The sequence below is a fragment of the Solanum verrucosum genome, unplaced genomic scaffold (assembly GCF_900185275.1).
Source record: "Solanum verrucosum unplaced genomic scaffold, falcon-dt-bn FXZP01000040.1, whole genome shotgun sequence".
Classification (NCBI taxonomy): domain Eukaryota; kingdom Viridiplantae; phylum Streptophyta; class Magnoliopsida; order Solanales; family Solanaceae; genus Solanum; species Solanum verrucosum.
This window is the reverse complement of record NW_026020323.1, coordinates 2,310,560-2,329,829: the sequence shown is the minus strand read 5'-3', so window position 1 is coordinate 2,329,829 and position 19,270 is coordinate 2,310,560. Positions and strand designations below refer to the sequence as shown.

The 19,270-nt window shown below is 29.6% G+C and overlaps 1 protein-coding gene across 1 annotated transcript; it reads left to right on the top strand.

Annotated features, from left to right (window-relative positions):
• The first annotated feature begins 4,417 nt into the window (after positions 1-4,417).
• Positions 4,418-6,228, top strand: LOC125835423 (pentatricopeptide repeat-containing protein At4g31070, mitochondrial). The gene has a single exon (XM_049514550.1). The coding sequence runs from the start codon at positions 4,418-4,420 to the stop codon at positions 6,215-6,217; it is 1,800 nt and encodes a 599-aa protein (XP_049370507.1). The 3' UTR covers positions 6,218-6,228.
• The last annotated feature ends 13,042 nt before the right edge of the window (positions 6,229-19,270 follow it).

The following is a 19,270-nucleotide window of genomic DNA, read 5'->3' as shown; positions in this document are numbered from 1 at the left end:
TGTTTTTGATTGCTTCAATGGTGTTGATAGTTATTGCCCGTTTGGCCATGCAATATGGAATCACGATATGATATCATAATATGGAATCATGAGATAAAGATGAAGTTTTGTTTGGACATGCGATATGAAATTTTTGGGTTGTATATTTTCTCATAAACATAAGAATCTCATAAGTTGTAAAACTATTCAAAATAGCCCCAATTGTTTATTCAATATTATTAAATAAACAAAAATTTATAAAATCGCATAATAAATTATTACAAAACTCTCTGTTTTTCACTTAATTAATTGTTTCATCTAACTTTAATTCAATAAAAAAAATTGAACATAAATTTTAGTGTACTAATCTTTAATGTAATCCTCCCACATAGTACGGACAATCTTCTCACGTTGAACTTGCATTTCTCTATCATATGACCGAGAAGATGAACCAACATTGTTACTTTGAGCCATTTGTTGGTCAATATCATTCGCAACTATATTTTCATGCTCATATACCAGAAATATTTCATCACTCCTTTGATATTATCACAAATAATTATGTAACACTGTACAAGTTATGACAATTTTCACTTGTATGTCAATATCATATGGTTCATGCCTTGTTTCACTTGTGTGCAATTGCACATTTTAAGTACATTAATTTCGTGTTAAAATCAAACATATTGGAAGTAGTGATTATCAAACACACATCACTAATTTTGTCTTTTTTCATATTAAATTGCTTTAAACATTTTCATACCTAGTCAAAAGAGAAGTTTTTTTATTATGAAAAACCAAAAAAGTATTACTCCATCTGTTTGTATTTATATGCACCAAATCAATTCTTACTTTATCATTTATATTCACCAAATTGAAAGCAAAAATAAATTTTATGTTGGTGAGAATAATAAATTTTAAAAAGTAATGATGTGATTATTAATTTTTAGTTACATAGTATGAAATAAATGTTTAGTAGATATAATGTGGGATTGTTTTAAAGAAATATAAGTTTGTGGGTCAACTTTTGTATTTAAACTAGATATAGGACCCCGTGCCAGCACGGGGCCCAATATATATTATTTTTTTATTTTAATTTATGTCATATTATGGAATTTGAGAAGTTATTGAAATTTTTATATGATTTTAAAAATATTTTAAATTTTTAGCTATTGTGATTTGTAATACTTTTTTTTAACATAATTTTGAAAATAATATTTATTACTCTGTTTGTTCTAATTTATGTGGCACACGCAGAATTTCAAATATTAACCATTTTTTATATGTCTCTTTAATATATTAAGTTGTTAATTATTGTATTTTATAGTACATTTTGAACCTAATTTTTTAATAATATATGTTATTTGCCATGTCCCAATTTATGTGGCATTAATTGATAGATTTGTTGGAGTCAAGAGATTTATTTTGTTAATTATTGTAATTTATAGGTTTTTTTTCCGTCAATTTCAAACAATATATGTTGTTAATTGATAGAATACTTTTAATGTAATTTAAAAAAAAATATGTGTGACTCTCCATGTCCCAATTTATGTGGCACATGTAGAGTTTTGACAAATAACCAAAATTTTAATACATTTAAAAAATATTTTTAAGTCGTTAAATTTTAAGTAATTTAAATTGTTGTATTATTTATTACAATTTATAATACTTTTAAAGTAGTTTAAATATTGTACTATTCATTATGATTTATAACACTTTTTTTTTTAATTTATGTCATATTATGGAATTTGAGAAGTTATTGAAATTTTTATATGATTTTAAAAATATTTTAAATTGTTAGCTATTGTGATTTGTTGTACTTTTTTTTAAACATAATTTTGAAAATAATATTTATTACTCTATTTATTCTAATTTATGTGGCAGATGCAGAATTTCAAATATTAACCCATTTTTTATATGTCTCTTTAATATATTAAGTTGTTAATTATTGTATTTTTTAGTACATTTTGAACCTAATTTTTTAATAATATATGTTATTTGCCATGTCCCAATTTATGTGGCATTAATTGATAGATTTGTTGGAGTCGAGAGATTTATTTTGTTAATTATTGTAATTTATAATTTCTTTTTCATCAATTTCAAACAATATATGTTGTTAATTGATAGATTTTTTGGAGTGGACTATTTTTTTTTATTAACTATTGTAATTTATTGTTTCTTTTTCGTCAATTTCAAACAATATATGTTTATTATATAATCCATTTTATGTGGTACCAATAGAATTTAGAGAGTCAATTAAATTTTTTATATAAGTTTTAAATAATTAAGCTGTTAATTATTGTAATGTATAGTATTACTTATATTATTTTTAAATATATTTAAATATTATATGTTAGGTTTTTTATCCTAATTTATATGGCATTGATAGAATTTAAAGTGTCAAATAATTGTTAATTATTTTAATAGATAATATGGAGTATTTAAGTCATTTATAGTATAGTAATTAATATATAATATGTAGTATTTAAGTGGAAGGTGGTTGGGCCCACTTATATAGTTTGATAAATATGTTGGATATTAGTTGTGATTTATAGTATAGTAATTAATAATATATAATATGTAGTATTTAAGTGGAAGGTGGTGGGGCCCACTTATATATTTTATAAATATATTGGACATTAGTAGTGATCTTATTGGACCATTGGTAGTCATTCCTAGACTCTTCTATAATATAGTAATATCTCAAATCATGATATGAAATTCTCATATCATGATTTTTGGAGAATATGGTATTTCATCTCATGATATGGAATCAGCGTGAAATCACATATCCAAACACTGACTTCATCTCACGATTTCATATCGTGATATGATATCGCATAGTCAAACGCCTACTAAATAAAGATATCCTTAAATTGAGGATGAAATCAAGAACATGAGAGCCTTCCTATTATAGTTTAAGTTGCTTTTATAATATTATGTAAATATTATAAGTCAAAAATAATTTAAAACTTTTACTTGTTGCAAGCTTTGAAAGATTCTAACGGTGTAAAATAGACTTTCATTGGCAGTGGATATTAGTTAAATTATTTTTTACAAATGTTATTGTTGGTAGTGAGAGATTGTTGTGAAAGGCCTCAAATTTTAATCACGTTATTTCTTTTTGAAAAATATGTGTCTTTCCTTTTGACAGTCTTGCTTTTATCGAATGCTTTTGAAGCTTTTATTATTCTTCCTTTTTATGGGTATGAGCACAAACAAACATCACGGTTCCTTTTATGCGTGTCGAGTCTAAGTCCGAGCAGAGCTCAATTGATTTTTCTACAGTATCGAGCTAAGCTAAGTCAAGTTGGCCCTCTTCATCATTAGAAAACTATTTTTTTATTAGATAACATTGATTTGAAAAATATAATTATTACTAATTTAAATGACGATTACATTTCACATGATTGAATTATATACGATATTAGTCTCAATTATAACTCAATTCAAAGCAAATGACGTTAACTTGATTGGCAACTGTGATCGCCTAACCTAGTTTGGTCGATCAATTGTTCCATCTAACAGGCAACAACCGATGATATTCTCAAATTGATTTGATTGAATTTCATTCTTCCTCAATATTCAAAACAGTGGAGCTTTCGATCAAGATCTTCTCCCATCTCCTATTTGGGCTCTCGCTTGAATCGAAACCTTTATGCCAACGATATTGTCAAATAAGGTTTCGTCATATATTGAACCAAAACAGAAATTGTCAATCGTTTTAAATTTAAAATCAACCCAAACTAATGTTGGTTCTTTAATGTCAATTTGATCTGTTTTATTTGTTTAGTTTTTTCAATTTTTCTTGAACACATTTAGTGTGAACTCTTTATCTATTCCATCACGTTATGTATAAGAGACCTATTTTGTTATTATTTGGGGATCATAATTAACTTAGGATATTCTAATAACGTTATACGTATGTCAATAATGATATTCGAATTACGTTTTTTCTTTATTGGGGGGTAGGAAAGGGGAAATGGGTAGGGAATTACAATATGGAGAATCAAATCTTCACCAACAAAGTGAGAGTTCAAATAGTCAACCAATTGAGCTAATAAGATTCTCCAATTACGATTTATTTCAATTGAACATTTGAAATGGTTTTATTAAATACTTTTGATTCAAATTTCTAATCCTTTTTAAGCATATTTTTAAATATTCATTAAGTAAATAAATTAATGGCTTAAAATATGTTTTTTTTAAAAAAATTATTCGAATTAGTTCCAGTAAGCCTTAAAACTTCATACATGTAACAATTGAAGATGATGTATATAATTAAAAGTATATACATTTCAACTGATTAATTTATCCACTTGATACATTTTAGAATTTTAGATTATGCCCAAAACTCTTTTTTCAAATTTTAAATCAAAAGTTATCATGGCATTTTAGACTAAGGTCTAAGGTGAACTGGAAATGGCGAAATCATAATATGGGAAAAATAATCAAAAGGTTCATATCAACTTTATCATCCTTTTCAGAAGTTCACAACACAATCAAACAGTTGGTTGTGAAGGGGAAATATGATCAAGCCCTTGAGCTCTACACTGCAAAAGTTCACTGTTCTCATGCAAGTAGTACCTTCCTTCTTCCTTCAATCATCAAAGCTTGTGTTCATCATCAATTATTTGGTCTTCAGCTTCATAGCTACGTCCTCAAAAATGGGTATTCTTCAGAATGTGCAATATCTAATTCTCTTATATCAATGTATGCAAAATTCTCCGAAACAAAAGCTGCGTACCAACTGTTTGATACAATGCCGGAAAGAGATATCATCTCGTGGAATTCAATGATAAATTGCTATTATATGAATGGATATTTGTTAGAATCATTGGAGTTGTTTAAGGAGATGTATAATATACATGGTTTTGTGCCAAAACCTGAGTTAATCGCTAGTGTTATATCTGCTTGTATTCAGACCAAGAATTTAAAACTAGGAAGAGCTATCCATGCTCTTACAGTAGTTGATGAAAGAATGGAAACTTCGATTTTCTTGACAACTGCTTTGGTAGATTTTTATTGGAAATGTTGTGAGCCAGATTTGGCTTTTCTTGTTTTTCAGAGAATGGAAGTGAAAAATGAAGTCTCCTGGACTGCCATGATATCTGGATGCATAGCTGAGGAGTTGTATGCCAGAGCGGTTGAGTTATTTCGTTTAATGCAGTTGGAAAATGTTAAACCAAATAGAGTTACATTGACTAGTATATTACCAGCTTGTGCTGAGTTGAAGTATGGAAAAGAGATACATGGATATGCATTTCGCCATGGGTTTGACTCGGATACTAAATTTTCGTCTGCTATTGTACACATGTATTCTGGATGTGGGGAAACATTGCAGCCAATGAAGAATGTATTTGATCGGTCAACTAACAAAGATGTGGTAATGTGGACTGCTCTCATAACGAGCTATACTCGAAATAAATCTAGTTGTGAAGAAGCTATAAAGCTTTTCAATGAGATGCTGCTGAGTGGAATTCAACCAAATGATGTTACTTTATTAGCACTAATTTCTGCTTGTACTAATCTATTATCGGTATGCTATGGGCGAGGAGTGCATGGCTATGCTTTTACAAGTGGTCTTAGTTCACATTTGTTCATTGGTAACTCCCTCATAAACATGTACTCAAAATGTGGTTTTCTGAAGGGCTCTGCTCAAGTTTTCCAAGAGATGTCTATAAGAGATTCTGCATCATGGAGTGCCTTAATCAATGCTTATGGGACTCATGGTTTTGGAGACAAGGCGTTGGAACTTTTTCATGAAATGAAAGAGAGTGGGATAAAGACTGATTCAATTGCATTACTTGCAATTCTATCAGCATGTAATCACTGCGGTCTTTTTGAGGAGGGAAAGAAGCTCTTTGATGAAGCGTCAAAGGATAAAAGTTGCTCAATTACTGTGGAGCTCTATGCTTGCTACATTGATCTCCTGGGAAGGGCAGGTAAGCTAGAAGATGCCAGTGAGGTCATTAGCAGAATGCCTATTAAACCTACCAACAGAATTTGGAGCTCCCTGATTTCTTCTTGTAAATTACATGGAAGACTTGAAGTTGCAGAGCGTTTGGCTCATAGACTCACCAAATCTGAACCTGAAAATGCTGCTAATTATGCTTTGTTAAGCTTGGTATATGCTGAATCTGAAAACTGGCCTGGGGTGGAAGATGTACGGCGAGACATGAAAGAAAGAAAACTGAGAAAAAGCTACGGGTTCAGCAGAATCAAGCTAGATGACTAGATTTTGTAATCCTTCTGAGTTCTGTGCACATAACTCTAAGATGGATAATTATTTTTCTTTTGTGCCATGTCATTAACAAGAAGGGAAGAATATTGAGAAATGGCTAAAACTAGTGATAGGTAAATAGAATTAGATGCTCCTTTATAAGCAAGGTTGAAGCTTATAATCTATGTGTTTAATTTTCATCACGGAGCATGTTTATTATAAAATGATTGTTGACACCCAATTTGGACCTCCACGATAGAAATTAATTTTCGAGTTTCTTTAATTTCAAATGATTTGAAATAACTAATTTTATAAAAAAAATTCAAACTATGTTTCAAGTTATTTTAAAGAATTTTACTCACTTTTTATAATATTTTAAATAATAAATATGTTTTAAATCGTTACATATGTTACTAATATATTTTACAAATATTTGAAAGCTATCTCAAAAAGATTTTACTTTTTTTTTTTTAGTTAAATGCTTTATTAATTTAGCTTAGTTTAAATTATGGATATGTTGTTGAATTAGTTATTTCTATTAAGTTAATTATTTTATTTTGTTAAGATTAAGAAGCTCATTAATTAATTAATATCAATTCATCTTATTTTCAAATTTTAGCCGGATTTGCTAATCAAAATCAATTTGACTACAACATTAATTTTGTATGGTTAAATTGTTAATTCATGTAGTCTTTCTAATTGCAAACATAACCCTTTTATTGTAGTAGTAACTACCCTTTTACCTTACCCTTTTAAGACTCCAAGTTGGGCCATACAATTCCCAATTTCCAGCAGCCCAATGCCATCATCCGAAATTCCCAGCCCATTCCCTCATTCCCTTTTGATTTTTTTTTAAAGTTCCAGCCGACCCATCAACAAACATACCCAACCCAGCCCATTTAATGTATCAGCAAAGAACCCATAATAACCCAGAACCTTTCCAACGTTAACCCAACTCGTTCTAACGATAACGAGAAAAGGATCAAAATTGTCCTCTATCTTTGAGTTAAGAGTCAAAGTAATCCTTATATTTTAACATGGAGCACTAATAGTCCTTCATGTTTCAAGAATTGGTGCACTTTTGATATTATCTCAAACATCCGTCTAATTATTAACGGTTGTGCCCACGTAAGAAATTGTTTTCACCATTGCTAACCTACAGATCTTCCCCATCTCTAATTCCATAGCTTCGATGCTCGTAGTCAAACAGAATAAAAATAAAGAGATTGGTAGTTGCATAAGACTCAATTAGTTGCATCTTGTTGCTTTTGAATAATCTCTTTTTTTCCTTTTTGTTTTTTGTTCATCTCCCTTCAATGGAAGTCTTCAACAAAGATAATTTATTTTTGTTTCTATCAATGCAAAGCAGTTTTCATCGTCATTAAGCCTTCAAGTTTAAACTATATTTTGTTATTGTGTTTTGTATTTTTAGGTGTAGTTTTTGTGGAAATCTAGTACTGTTTTAGTGCGAAGTCGGTGTTTGATGCAATTTTGGGGATTGTTTTGGTGTTGTTCTCGTACAACTTTGGTATTGTTTTGATGCTTTTCTACTACTTTTTTGTGCAGTTTCAGTGCAGCGAAATGGTGCTGCTGTTTTTGGCGTAATTTCGACACTGTTTTGAAACTTTTCTGGTACAATTTTAGTGTCTATTGTGCAGGTTTTGTAATTTTCCGCTGTTGTTTTGGTGTACAAAATCAATCACCCTTAAAAATTGAATGGATGTTTGAGAGAATACCAAAAATGCACCAATTCTTGAAACATGGAGGATTATTAGTGCTCCATGTTTAAAGACAAAGATTACTTTGACTCTTAACTCAAAGATAAAGGACAATTTTGATATTTTTCTCTAACGATAACGCACAGCGATATCACACGGAAAGCAATAAACGACGTTCCGACGTTCACATTTTTTCAGAAACGACAACAACCTCTCAACGCTAACGTTAACAAAAGAGGATTCCACGACGTGAAGTAACACTACAACAAATATGATATTTAGCTACGAAATTACTAGCTACAATAGAAATTCGTCACTAATTGTTCATCTTTAATGACGAAAATCATATTACGTTGCTAAAGATCTATGGCCAATACTTTAAGTGACGAAACATAAAATTTTGTAGCATATTTTTGTCTATTAAAATTTCCCACCAAAAAATAAGTTGGCGCCATTTATTGAGTACTATTAGTTACAAATATAAAGCTATCAATGACACATTATTTTGTCACTAAATGATGTACCCAATTTATGACAAATCATCTTTTGTCCTAAAATAATCTACATTTGGGCACGAAAAATTTTGCTCACTAAAACTATGATGAATCAATAGCGACGAATTACAATTTGTACTTAATTATTGTAAAATTTAACTACAAATTTTACATTTAATTGTGACTTTATTTTTTGTCCCTAATAATTTAAATAATTAGCGATGATGATATTATTGTCTCTATTTAACATATAATTTTGCGACAAATAATTTTTGTCACATAGATACCAAATTTTATTCTCATTTTATTATTTATCTATTTGAATGTAATTTACATTTTTTAAAATTTATCTATATAGATGGAGTATAATTGACATACTATTTTTACTTGATTATGTCAAACAAATTAAATAATTTTAGTAGTTAATGGAAACCCATTAAGTGACGGAAATCATAGTTGTGAGAATTTATATTTTAAAACTAAAATATTATAGTAAAAGTAAAAAAATAAAATTTAACTTTTAAGTATTTGACCTTACCTCCACTTTCAATGCATTAAATTTCCTTCACTCATTCCCCATTTTCCATCCCACGTTACATGAAACTACCCACTCACTTTTTTCCTCCTTTTTAGAATTATTAATAAATTAAAATCTATCCACTTAAATCTAAAAAACCAACTAGAATACAAATACTACATTCCATTCCTATAGGTATTTTACTGCTCTCTCTCGTTTCTTTTCCTTCTTTTATCTAGTATCCCAAATTATGTCCATCTAGCATTTGTTAATGCTCTATAACTTTTTAAATATTTGTTTCAATTAGTATAAGGAACAATTATTTTACAAAATTGTTATTCAACTTTTACTTGGTGTTGATTGAATGTAGAAATTCTTGACACCATTTCAATAAGGAGTTGATTGTGATACTTGAATGTTTAATAATTTTGAATAGAAGAAATTATTTTATATATTCTCATTTTATAATTTAGTTCACTAATTAATATTATTTTTAAAATTAAAGTTTGAATACATATTTTGTTTACATCATGATATCAAAAAGTATTTTTAGAATTAAAGTTTGAATACTAAAATTATTTATTTTCTTTTACACAGGTACATGAATGATGAAGATGTAAAAAAGTGAATGAGTGAAAATGTAAGATAATGGAGCACTGGTATACAAGGAAACTACATAGTTTTATATTTTTAAATTTGTTATTGTTTTCGTACCTCAATTAGATTTATCTATTTTTGTTTGAGTAATTTCATTTTATTTACTTAATGAGTTTGTATGCAAGTGTTATCTACAAATTATTATAATATACGGTGTTTTTATTTATGTTTTTTTGGTATATTATTTTTATATAATGTTTTTATTTACATAGATTGCGTACTTTAACAATTGAAATTGACATGTATTAACAACAAATAGTTTAAGTACATATTTATTTACATAGCATTAAATGTTATAAGAATTATATTAGGTCACAAAAATATCTTCTTTGGATAAAAAATAAGTAACCCTATTGCTACTTTTTTATTTAACATGAAGTGATGATATTTAGTGACAAAAATAATTACAATAATAATTATATTTTTAACTACAAATTAATTCATCATTAATACCGCCAATTATCTGCCAAAAATATTTTTTCAACCATGAAATTGTCATCTTTTAGTGACAGAATCTTATTCTTTTTACTACAAATTATGCATAACGTTAAAGACGATCAAGATCGTCACTAATTAAATTAATAATTAGTGACAAATAAATTTTGTTAGACACACTTTTAGTGACGATATGACATTTTTAGCTACAAAATATTTACATTTTTATGACAAATAAGTTCGTTGCAAATACTATGCATTTGGGGACAAATATTCTTTTTGTAGTTAATATAAGACTTTCAGTGACGACACACTAAATTGTCTTTATATACTATTAGAGACGAGCGTTTAAAGACGAAAGATTGACAAAATATTTTTTGTCATAAATTTATTTTTGTGACGAAATATGATTTTTAAGTGATAAAATAATTCGTCCTTAATAATCAAATTTCTTGCAGTGTAAACGGAAATCGCAGGAGCAGTACGCTAGCGCCTTTGTCGTCTTCTTCCTTTGCCTCTGAATCCAGTACGTTTCCAGTAGTTGCGTCCTCTGTCGTTGTAGTGTGGGATCGATCCACGTCGCGCCCAAGGAGAGTGATTCGATCCCACCCATCCGTCCCCCTTTCCCCTTTCGGAATGAGTTAAAACCTCAAGAAAATGGTGTTTCCTAAATTGGTGAAAGGATTTGGGTTTTGAATTTCAATTTGGGCCCTTGTCCTTACTCAAAAATCAGCCTTTGCCCCCAAATTTTGACCTAATCCTCTCTATATAAAGGTTCTCTTTCTCCAGTGCAAAGGGGAATTTTTTAGGGAAAAAAACAATACAGAGAAATGCTTGAGCACTAGTATTCTAAATACAAACCAAAATACGTTTCAGAGACAAACGATACAATAGTTTTTTTTAAGTGTTTGGGTTCAGTTTTTGCTCAAAATTCTTGTCCACTATTCGTGTTCGAGTTCGTGTGGTAGGAAGGTCGACTCCTTGCTCATCCCGTTCTATTTCGCTGCCCGCACAGAGATAAAGATCCCTCTAAATTTCGCCTTAGTTTCAATTAATATGTTATTTAGCTGTAGATTTGGACTTGGTTCTTTTTTACCTTTTTCCTTTCACTGCTCATCTATGGTTATAGTTCATTAAATATTATGATATGATTACTGAGTGTATTTACTAGCTATGTAGCTTGTTTGAACTCTTCGCTAAACTTATAGTTTCAAAATCTGTGTTATAGCGTTCTACTCGTATCATTGCTAATATGAAGCTCTGCTTATTTTGGATTAGCACTACCCTGTTTGCATCTAGTCTATAGATGGATATTATGCTAGCTCGAGCCCAAACATCCATGGTAGTGTTTTTAAAATTTTAAAACGGCTGAACCTCTTCATCCATGCTTGTTTGCTCGGTCCCCCTGTCCTCATTGTTCTTGAGCTGAGAGTATCTTTTGATTAATGAATGGAATCTTGCTTTGAATGATCAGTTTATTTGGACACTAGATAAATCAGAACGATCAAATTTATGCGGTTTCTAGCTATTCTACATTAAGTCTTAAATGTCTCGCGCGAATGTGCATTTTTTAAAAAATTTTCTCCTGCTCAGTCCCTTATTTATCTCCTAGATTACATATGAATGGGTAGCAATATGTTTAAAGTGTAGGATTGAACCATGCTCATTAAAGTCGTGGGAATTCTGTAATAGTTCTTAAGTTCTTATTATGTAATAGTTCTTATTTAAGTTACTGTTGCCTACCATGTGAATTTAATTAGTCTATTAGTTTTGGTCAGTTGAGCATGTTAGGTTGTAGGTATAAATGTGTTATCTAAGATGTTCTCCAGTAGCATTTCATAAGTGTCTTTGTTATTGCTTTGGTGATTTAAAATTAAGTTGGTAAAGTGGTGATGACTTATCATTCTTTCTGATTTTATTTTTTCTTAAAAAAAATTGAATCTTTAGATAGAAGTACTTCATTATTTACATTTCGGCTGAGTTGTATGTTGTTGTTCTTCGTATCCAAGTATGTATAATCGAATTTTGCTGGGATCAGGTTTAGCTGTGCCTTGTTTTGTTTCCAACATGCTCCTTTATTCGGATTATTTAACACGCCTAACTAGTTTGCATATGTTCTTCTTTGTAGTGCTAAATATTTCAGTTCATTTTGTCATAGTTTAGCTAATTATTTGATGAGTTACAATTAGCCGTTCATGCCTTATTTTGTTTGTTTGTGCATTTGATTAGACTAAAGGATCATCAGTGTGGCACCATACTTGGGCTCTGTTCCTTGAAAATTCTTTTGAGAAAATTATAATATGTTTTGTTGGAATTAATTGATTGTTAGATTTTTTTTTTTAATTATTTTATATAATCTGATTGAATAGAGTATTTCCTAAAGTTCTTAGTCTTATACCTGAGCTTTATATTTATTTAGTTGGTTTGAACGAATGCCTTCAACTCTTTTTTATTTATTTATTATTTTACTTTGGTCTTTGATAGATATACTTTAAGGTCTCAATTATTTTGTTTGTTGGTGTTAAGTTCCTTTGAATGATTTTCTTTGTATAAAAAGGTTGGAATTTGTCAAAACTATCCAGTAACTCATTCATACCCAACCTTTCTTTCATTTTGATTATGTCATTTTATTGTAAATCTCATTTATCACAATGAATAAATATTAATGTTTTCCCTTTATTGTCATGTGATGGAGTCTCATCTGGACTCAAATGTTTTCCCCATTCGCATTCCGGTTAGGCCACAAAGGGCCTGTAGCACTATTTATTGAGTCAGCCTCACTAATTTCGAGCAAGGAAATTAGACGTATAGGTGTTCGAAACCAAAAAAAGAAATACGGGAGTTAGAGCTGATATAATACATGGCAAAGGGGCTCAAAAGGCCCACTCTTTATTTTAAAAGTTGTATTTTGTTACTTTGGGCCTAAGTCCTTGTCATCTTATTTGCTATTACTTGTTAGTTCTTAGTTCTTAGCCCTTGTCAAAGAATATTTTATTTTATGTTAGTTTAGGGCAGGTGCAAGCGGCTCAAATAGGCTAAAGGGCCAAAACGAAAATGAGCCCAAATACTGGCCCAGGCGGACAGGAAAATCAGATTTGGGCCCAAGTCTCTTTCCCTCTTTGTTTTATTGTGTTTTTCGCTTGTCAATATCTGCTCTTTAACCTTAAGGTTTTAAAAATTCAGATCCCCGAAAGACACCCATTTTGAATTAGTTGCTTAACTAAAGTATTCCTCTTTTACTTGACTTAAAGAATAAATAAATAAATAAGTTTACAAAATATTTCACTTAGATAATATTTCAATATTTTTCTTTTTCTTCCTTAAAATGGTCCTAACTACAAAATAGCTCAGTTTTGCAATTCAAGCTAAGTTAAAATTATTTTAGCCAAATAATTAATTGGGGGGCATTTCGGGTGCTTTCAAACTCTCGAAATACTAATAAGAACCCCGAACCACTTTTAAGTTTTCATTAGATTTCTGTTTTAGTCTTTTAAAAACAATAGTTTAAAATTAAGTGGCGACTCTTAAACCAGTCTAATTATATTTCCTTAATAAAACAATGATAATATAAACTTATGAGTATGTATTTTTAATAGTTTTTAGAATATAGTTTAAGATTTAGTTGGAATTTCAGGCTATACTACATTATGTAATCTGTAGTTCTTTTCTCTTCTTGGCTTCAAACAACAATCTTGCTTTGTAGTTTAATGCCCTTCAGTGCAGCTAGTAGAAAGAATGGAAGAAGTGAACTTTAATCTGTTGTATCTATATCAGGGCAATTGGGAACATGGGATTTTTTCCTTTTTCCCAGTCATTTGGAGTATTCATGTTATGTCTTGTAGCCTTGCGTTCAACGATTTCCTCAGTTAGTGGGATAGGTGTCAATTGGGGCACTCGTCAATACACAATCTCATTATGACACACTTAAGGGTTTGGGAAATGCTGGTATTGAAGTTATGGTTGGTATTCCGAATGACATGCTTATAACCTTAGGCAGCTTCAAAGCTGCTGAGAAATGGGTGTCCAACAACATATCTGCCCATCTTTTGACAACAATGAGAACATCAGGTGAACCTCTCTCACTTGCTCATATTTCTTTCACTTTATGAAAAACAACAATTGAAAATTAATTACTGGAACTTTTCAGTTTCATAGTTGAAAGAGAAGAGGACATTTAACAGAATTGTGTCAAATGTTCGACTTGATTATTGTTTCTATCGAAAATAGTCTTTCTACTTTCAAAAGGTAAGGTAAGGGAAAAGCTGCGTACACACCACCCTCTCCATACCCACTTCCACTAGTGGGATTACACTGGTTATATATGTTGTTGTTGTTCGACTTGATTATTCCCTCATGCTATTGGAGGTTTAATGTGCACATAATATCAACATTACATAATTCTCATGGGGAGTGCAGCAAATCAGCACTCCCCATGCATGAGATTTCAATCTGTAATATGATTCTTGTTTAATTTCGTTTCTCATGAGGAGGCATTTAACGATCGAATACGATTCCACTGAACTCATCATAATCCAGATCGATTATATCCTGTCTTTATTTCTTCTTTTTCTGTTTCTTGTTCTATGTATTGTCCATGAGACCATGATTTCCATTAGAATTAATTAAATTCCTAGTTTATCACGACGAATTGAAGTATATGGTTGTATTATTATAAACATAGACCTCAATGTGTACATACACTTTCTGACTTTGTAGGTAAGTTGCTGTTGGAAATGAGCCTTTAATTTCTTGACAACATATAATGGAAGTTTCCTAAGCTGATCTACAAAATGTCCAAGCTGGCCATGGTAATCAAGTAAAGGTAATTGTCCCCCTCAATTCTGATGTTTATGAGAGTTCTAGTAGCTTGCCATTAGTTCTAGCTAGTAATTATGTGAAGTATTTGGAAAAGAAATGGTGTGTGCTCAAGCCAAATGCTAAACTTGACGACCCTAGTGTGAGTTATGCTTGTGTACGTGGTGATTGCACAAGCCTTGGATACGAGACATCGTGTGAATGCAAGAGAAAACATTAATTCATATGCATGCATTCAATAGTTACTATCAGATAAACAATCAGGTTGATGAGGCTTGCAAGTTCTCAGGGCTTGGGACAATCACAAAGTCGGATTCAATAGTTGCAGGTTTGGTATCATGATCATCGAACCATACTGATCTGATCACCATGGAGGCGCGGAACGAAAAATTGGCAGTAGCTCTGATTCTCTTGCTATGTTGTATATATATATATATCGACATATATAGCAAAAGATCTAATTTGTATATATCGACTTTGACACTTTGTAAAGGATTTTTACATGCAACATTAGTGTATTTTAAGAGGTAATAATAGCAAGTTAATTATTTTTACAAATGTACTGGGACTGTTGTGCTACAACTCAAACTTAAATCAAGTCATTTCTCTCTAAAGGATGCATGTGTCTTGTATATTATCCTTTCCTTTTATGGATATGGACCAACGGCAAATCAAGAAACGTTACTACTAGGGTGGGTGTCAAAACTGATCGAGTCCAACTAGAGGTAACCCATCCATAATTTTAAGCATTGGACTCATAATTTGAATTTGATTCAATCTCAACTCATTCAAGTCTTAATCCATTTTAAGAGAATTCCCCAATTTAATCTTCAATTTCAACCGTTTTAAGACTCTTTATATGCATTGATTTAATGTATATTCCTATGTTGAAGGTACAAGTTACTATCTGTTTTATATTTTTTAGGATTATCTATCTATTTGTAACTTGTTTTTAAAAAAAATCTTAAGTTGAAATTCAAAATGTGGTTATAAAACTTATATAATTATTGAGATTAAGTGGATCAAAACTCAATCCGTTTAAAGCCCATTTGAGCCCAACCTATTTGAGTCCAAAGTAAACTTGGGCAAGTCAAGACTCACCCCAATTTCTATTTGGAAAAATTACTTGAATGAGTGTTTTTTAATGAATAATTACTAATTTTAGCGATACTTTTAATTTAATACCATTTATAGCAATACTATATTAAACATGCAATATGTATTAAAAGTGAATTATGTATGTAATATATATGTATTAAAACTATTTTTTAAAAATATATTTGCTTGTTTGGTAATAAGTTGACACATAGTATTATAAGTGTATTGAAATGTGTGATAAATGTATTATCGATAACTTGTATTATATGTGAATAATAAATTGTTTTTTGTAATATGTATTATAAATGTATTAAAAGTGATCAAGTGAAAAAAATGTTATTGCTATAAATGGTAAATATTTTTTTATTATAGTATATTTATGTAAGTTTTCCCTTCTATTTCAACTCATTCTTATTTCTCGAATTTCAACACAACCCACTCATTTGACATCTCTAGTTATTACGTTCGTGGAGCTGATGATTTTTTTTCTTTTTCGAAATGCACAATTATTCAAGGTTTCACATGTATAAAGATTTACAAATTTTCAAATCATTGGTTCGGTCTCAATTTTCATGATTGAAATTTTGGGATTCAAATTAAAATTTGTTCTTTTCGTTTGTAATAAAAGATTATGTGAGATATAAAAGACAATGACATATCTGAGGTGCAATATTTATTTAAATTATTTAAAAAGATATAACATTTATTTTAACATTAGTTACTACTTTTTAATAATATTGTTCTTGTGCATATGATTTTATGAATCCGACTCTCTCCATTTCTCTTCTCTCCATTTTTCCCAAGTTTCTACTTGGATTTGTGACGCATCACATAAGTTAAATTAAATGATTAAGATTTAATTGTCCAAAGTAAATCACTAATCATAATTTAATTAATAAATATATTATATGTTAGGTTTAAAAAATTATTGTAATCCTACAATCTTAGCAACATACTATTATATTGTCCATAAATATAGAAAAAGTAGTTCTCTTCCTAAATTTTTTAATGCATGATCTTTCTTTTATTTTCCTTTTAAATTAATCTTATTATTGGCATTTTAGAAAGAAAAAAAGAAGAAGAAAATAGGTGAAATAAAATAGGAGAAATATATACTATATTTTTTCTCATTAGTTAACAATTTTAGTCTTTTAAAATACTGAGACTTTTGTATTATTTATATTAAAGTGATATTATAATTACAATATTCTTTCTTAAGAAACATCAATCTCATTAAAAAATTATCACAAAAAAATATCTTTTTGCAACACAAATAATGAAATTCCTCTTCCTTTGTGATTAAGAAAATATTTTAATTTTCATTTCCCATTCAAACAAATATATGCACAAAATAATCTTTCACTTTCGTTTATTTTTCTTTACTTCATTATTTGCAGGGAAGCAAATCAACTTTTTACTTTCCTTCTCAGCTCTCCAAACTTCCCGTCCACAACTAATCGAATCATATTGTCAGGATTCTTGATAAATGTTTGAATTTGAATGATTCAAATTATAAAGTGTATTGTATATATTAAGATTTACACATTTATTTTGATTTGAATAGGTTTTAGTTATTAAGATGTTCATAATCATAAAAATTTTGAACAAAGTTTTAATATAAAAGGTATTTTTTGTTGCTAACTTTTGTCATTACTCACATATTTCACCACTAATCAACCATCACCATCATCAATCATCTCTATCATTATCACTACCACTTGGAAACTGTCACTACTATCAGTCGTTACCACATATATCACCTTCTTGGCTTCGTCATTGTTGCCATCTTTGCCATCACTATCAACAACTATCACCCTATGGTCAATCTATACTACTAACCACTTCCATCGTTATAACTAGTACCACCGTCGACTACCACCACACATTCTTCATTCGCTATCACCATTAAAAACATGCACCCCCACTTCATCATCATCACAACAACCACCACTATTACCGATCACCACTATCGCATCAGTCACTACAACACTAACAATCTTTACATCACAACTATTACCATCACTATCACTAGCCAGTAGCCACTAATATCAAGTTATCAACCATCCACCATCCACCACCATCCACCACCATCACTATCAATCATAAGTATTCAATTTTTTTAATCAAATAATGATTTTATTTTAATGAATTTATATTTTTTTCTATTGAAATTTTATATTTATTATACCTAAAGATAAATAAACTATGTACATTCAGATATTGAAAAATAAACAGTCATAATCAATTAGTGTTAAGATCTAAAAATAATTTCTTAATTATTTAAATATGTATTTAAATTCAGATATGTTATTCTTAAAAAAACAAACAAAACCTTTGGGGAATGTAATTTAAAAAAGTAACTTAGCTTATCTATTGTGTATGTGTAGGTACCTGTAGAAAAATATTATCCCAAAATATTAAATTAATAACTAAAGATTACATTGTTAAGGATATTCAAAATTTATGCTTGACTAATTAGATGAATGTATTTCTCTTATATTAAATTAATTTAATTTGTCAATTAAGTAAGTATTGGGATAAAAGTTCTATTAAATTATAGGTGAAATTCCTTGTTAAGAATTATCATATCAAATTTATTTGATTAATTAGATAATTTTGTTTTTTAATACGTTAAAAGCTATGTGAAACGAACATGGTATAACAACAAAATTTAAAGAGAAACTTACATATGTTATATTAACTAGACGACAGTTGTCCGTGCGCGCACGAGCCCAATACGAAATAGGTGATTATTGTCACAAATATTGATAGCTCTTATATAAATATACATATGTTGTGTATACATTACATTTGTGATTGCACTGTGTATATGCATTTATGTGATGCTATTTACATATTTGTAAAGAAACTGGATAGGTGGTGGTGATAGTCATCTTGCTCTGACGGTGTAATTGCCAAAATACTGTAATTGAGAAAAGAAGTGTATTAAGTTGTAAATGTGCAATGTAGTAATAATGAAGTATGGTAGGTTGTCATGTACCTTGTTAAAGCATCGGGCGTCATGCATATTCTTGTTTTAACTTTATTCCAACTTTTCACAAAAGGCAGTAAATATGCAAAAACATAGCAATTTGAGTATTAAATTCACCATTAGTTGGCGAGCTCCAAGCTTTGTCCAATTCTCTTTTTTTCTCCAACACCCAAATAGTAAGAAGATGAGAATTTATTTCCAAGAAGCTGACATGTTGATACTGAGCTGCCTCTCATGCTTCTAGAATATTAAGAAAATATTTATAATTTATAATAATAACATTTTTTTTGTTATCAAACACTTATAGTACATTTATAATATAGTTTCAATACATATTATTGA

What these genes read in the sequence shown, in the direction of transcription:
- LOC125835423 (XM_049514550.1), top strand. Translation starts at nt 4,418, where the DNA reads ATGGGAAAAATAATCAAAAGGTTCATATCAACTTTATCATCCTTTTCA.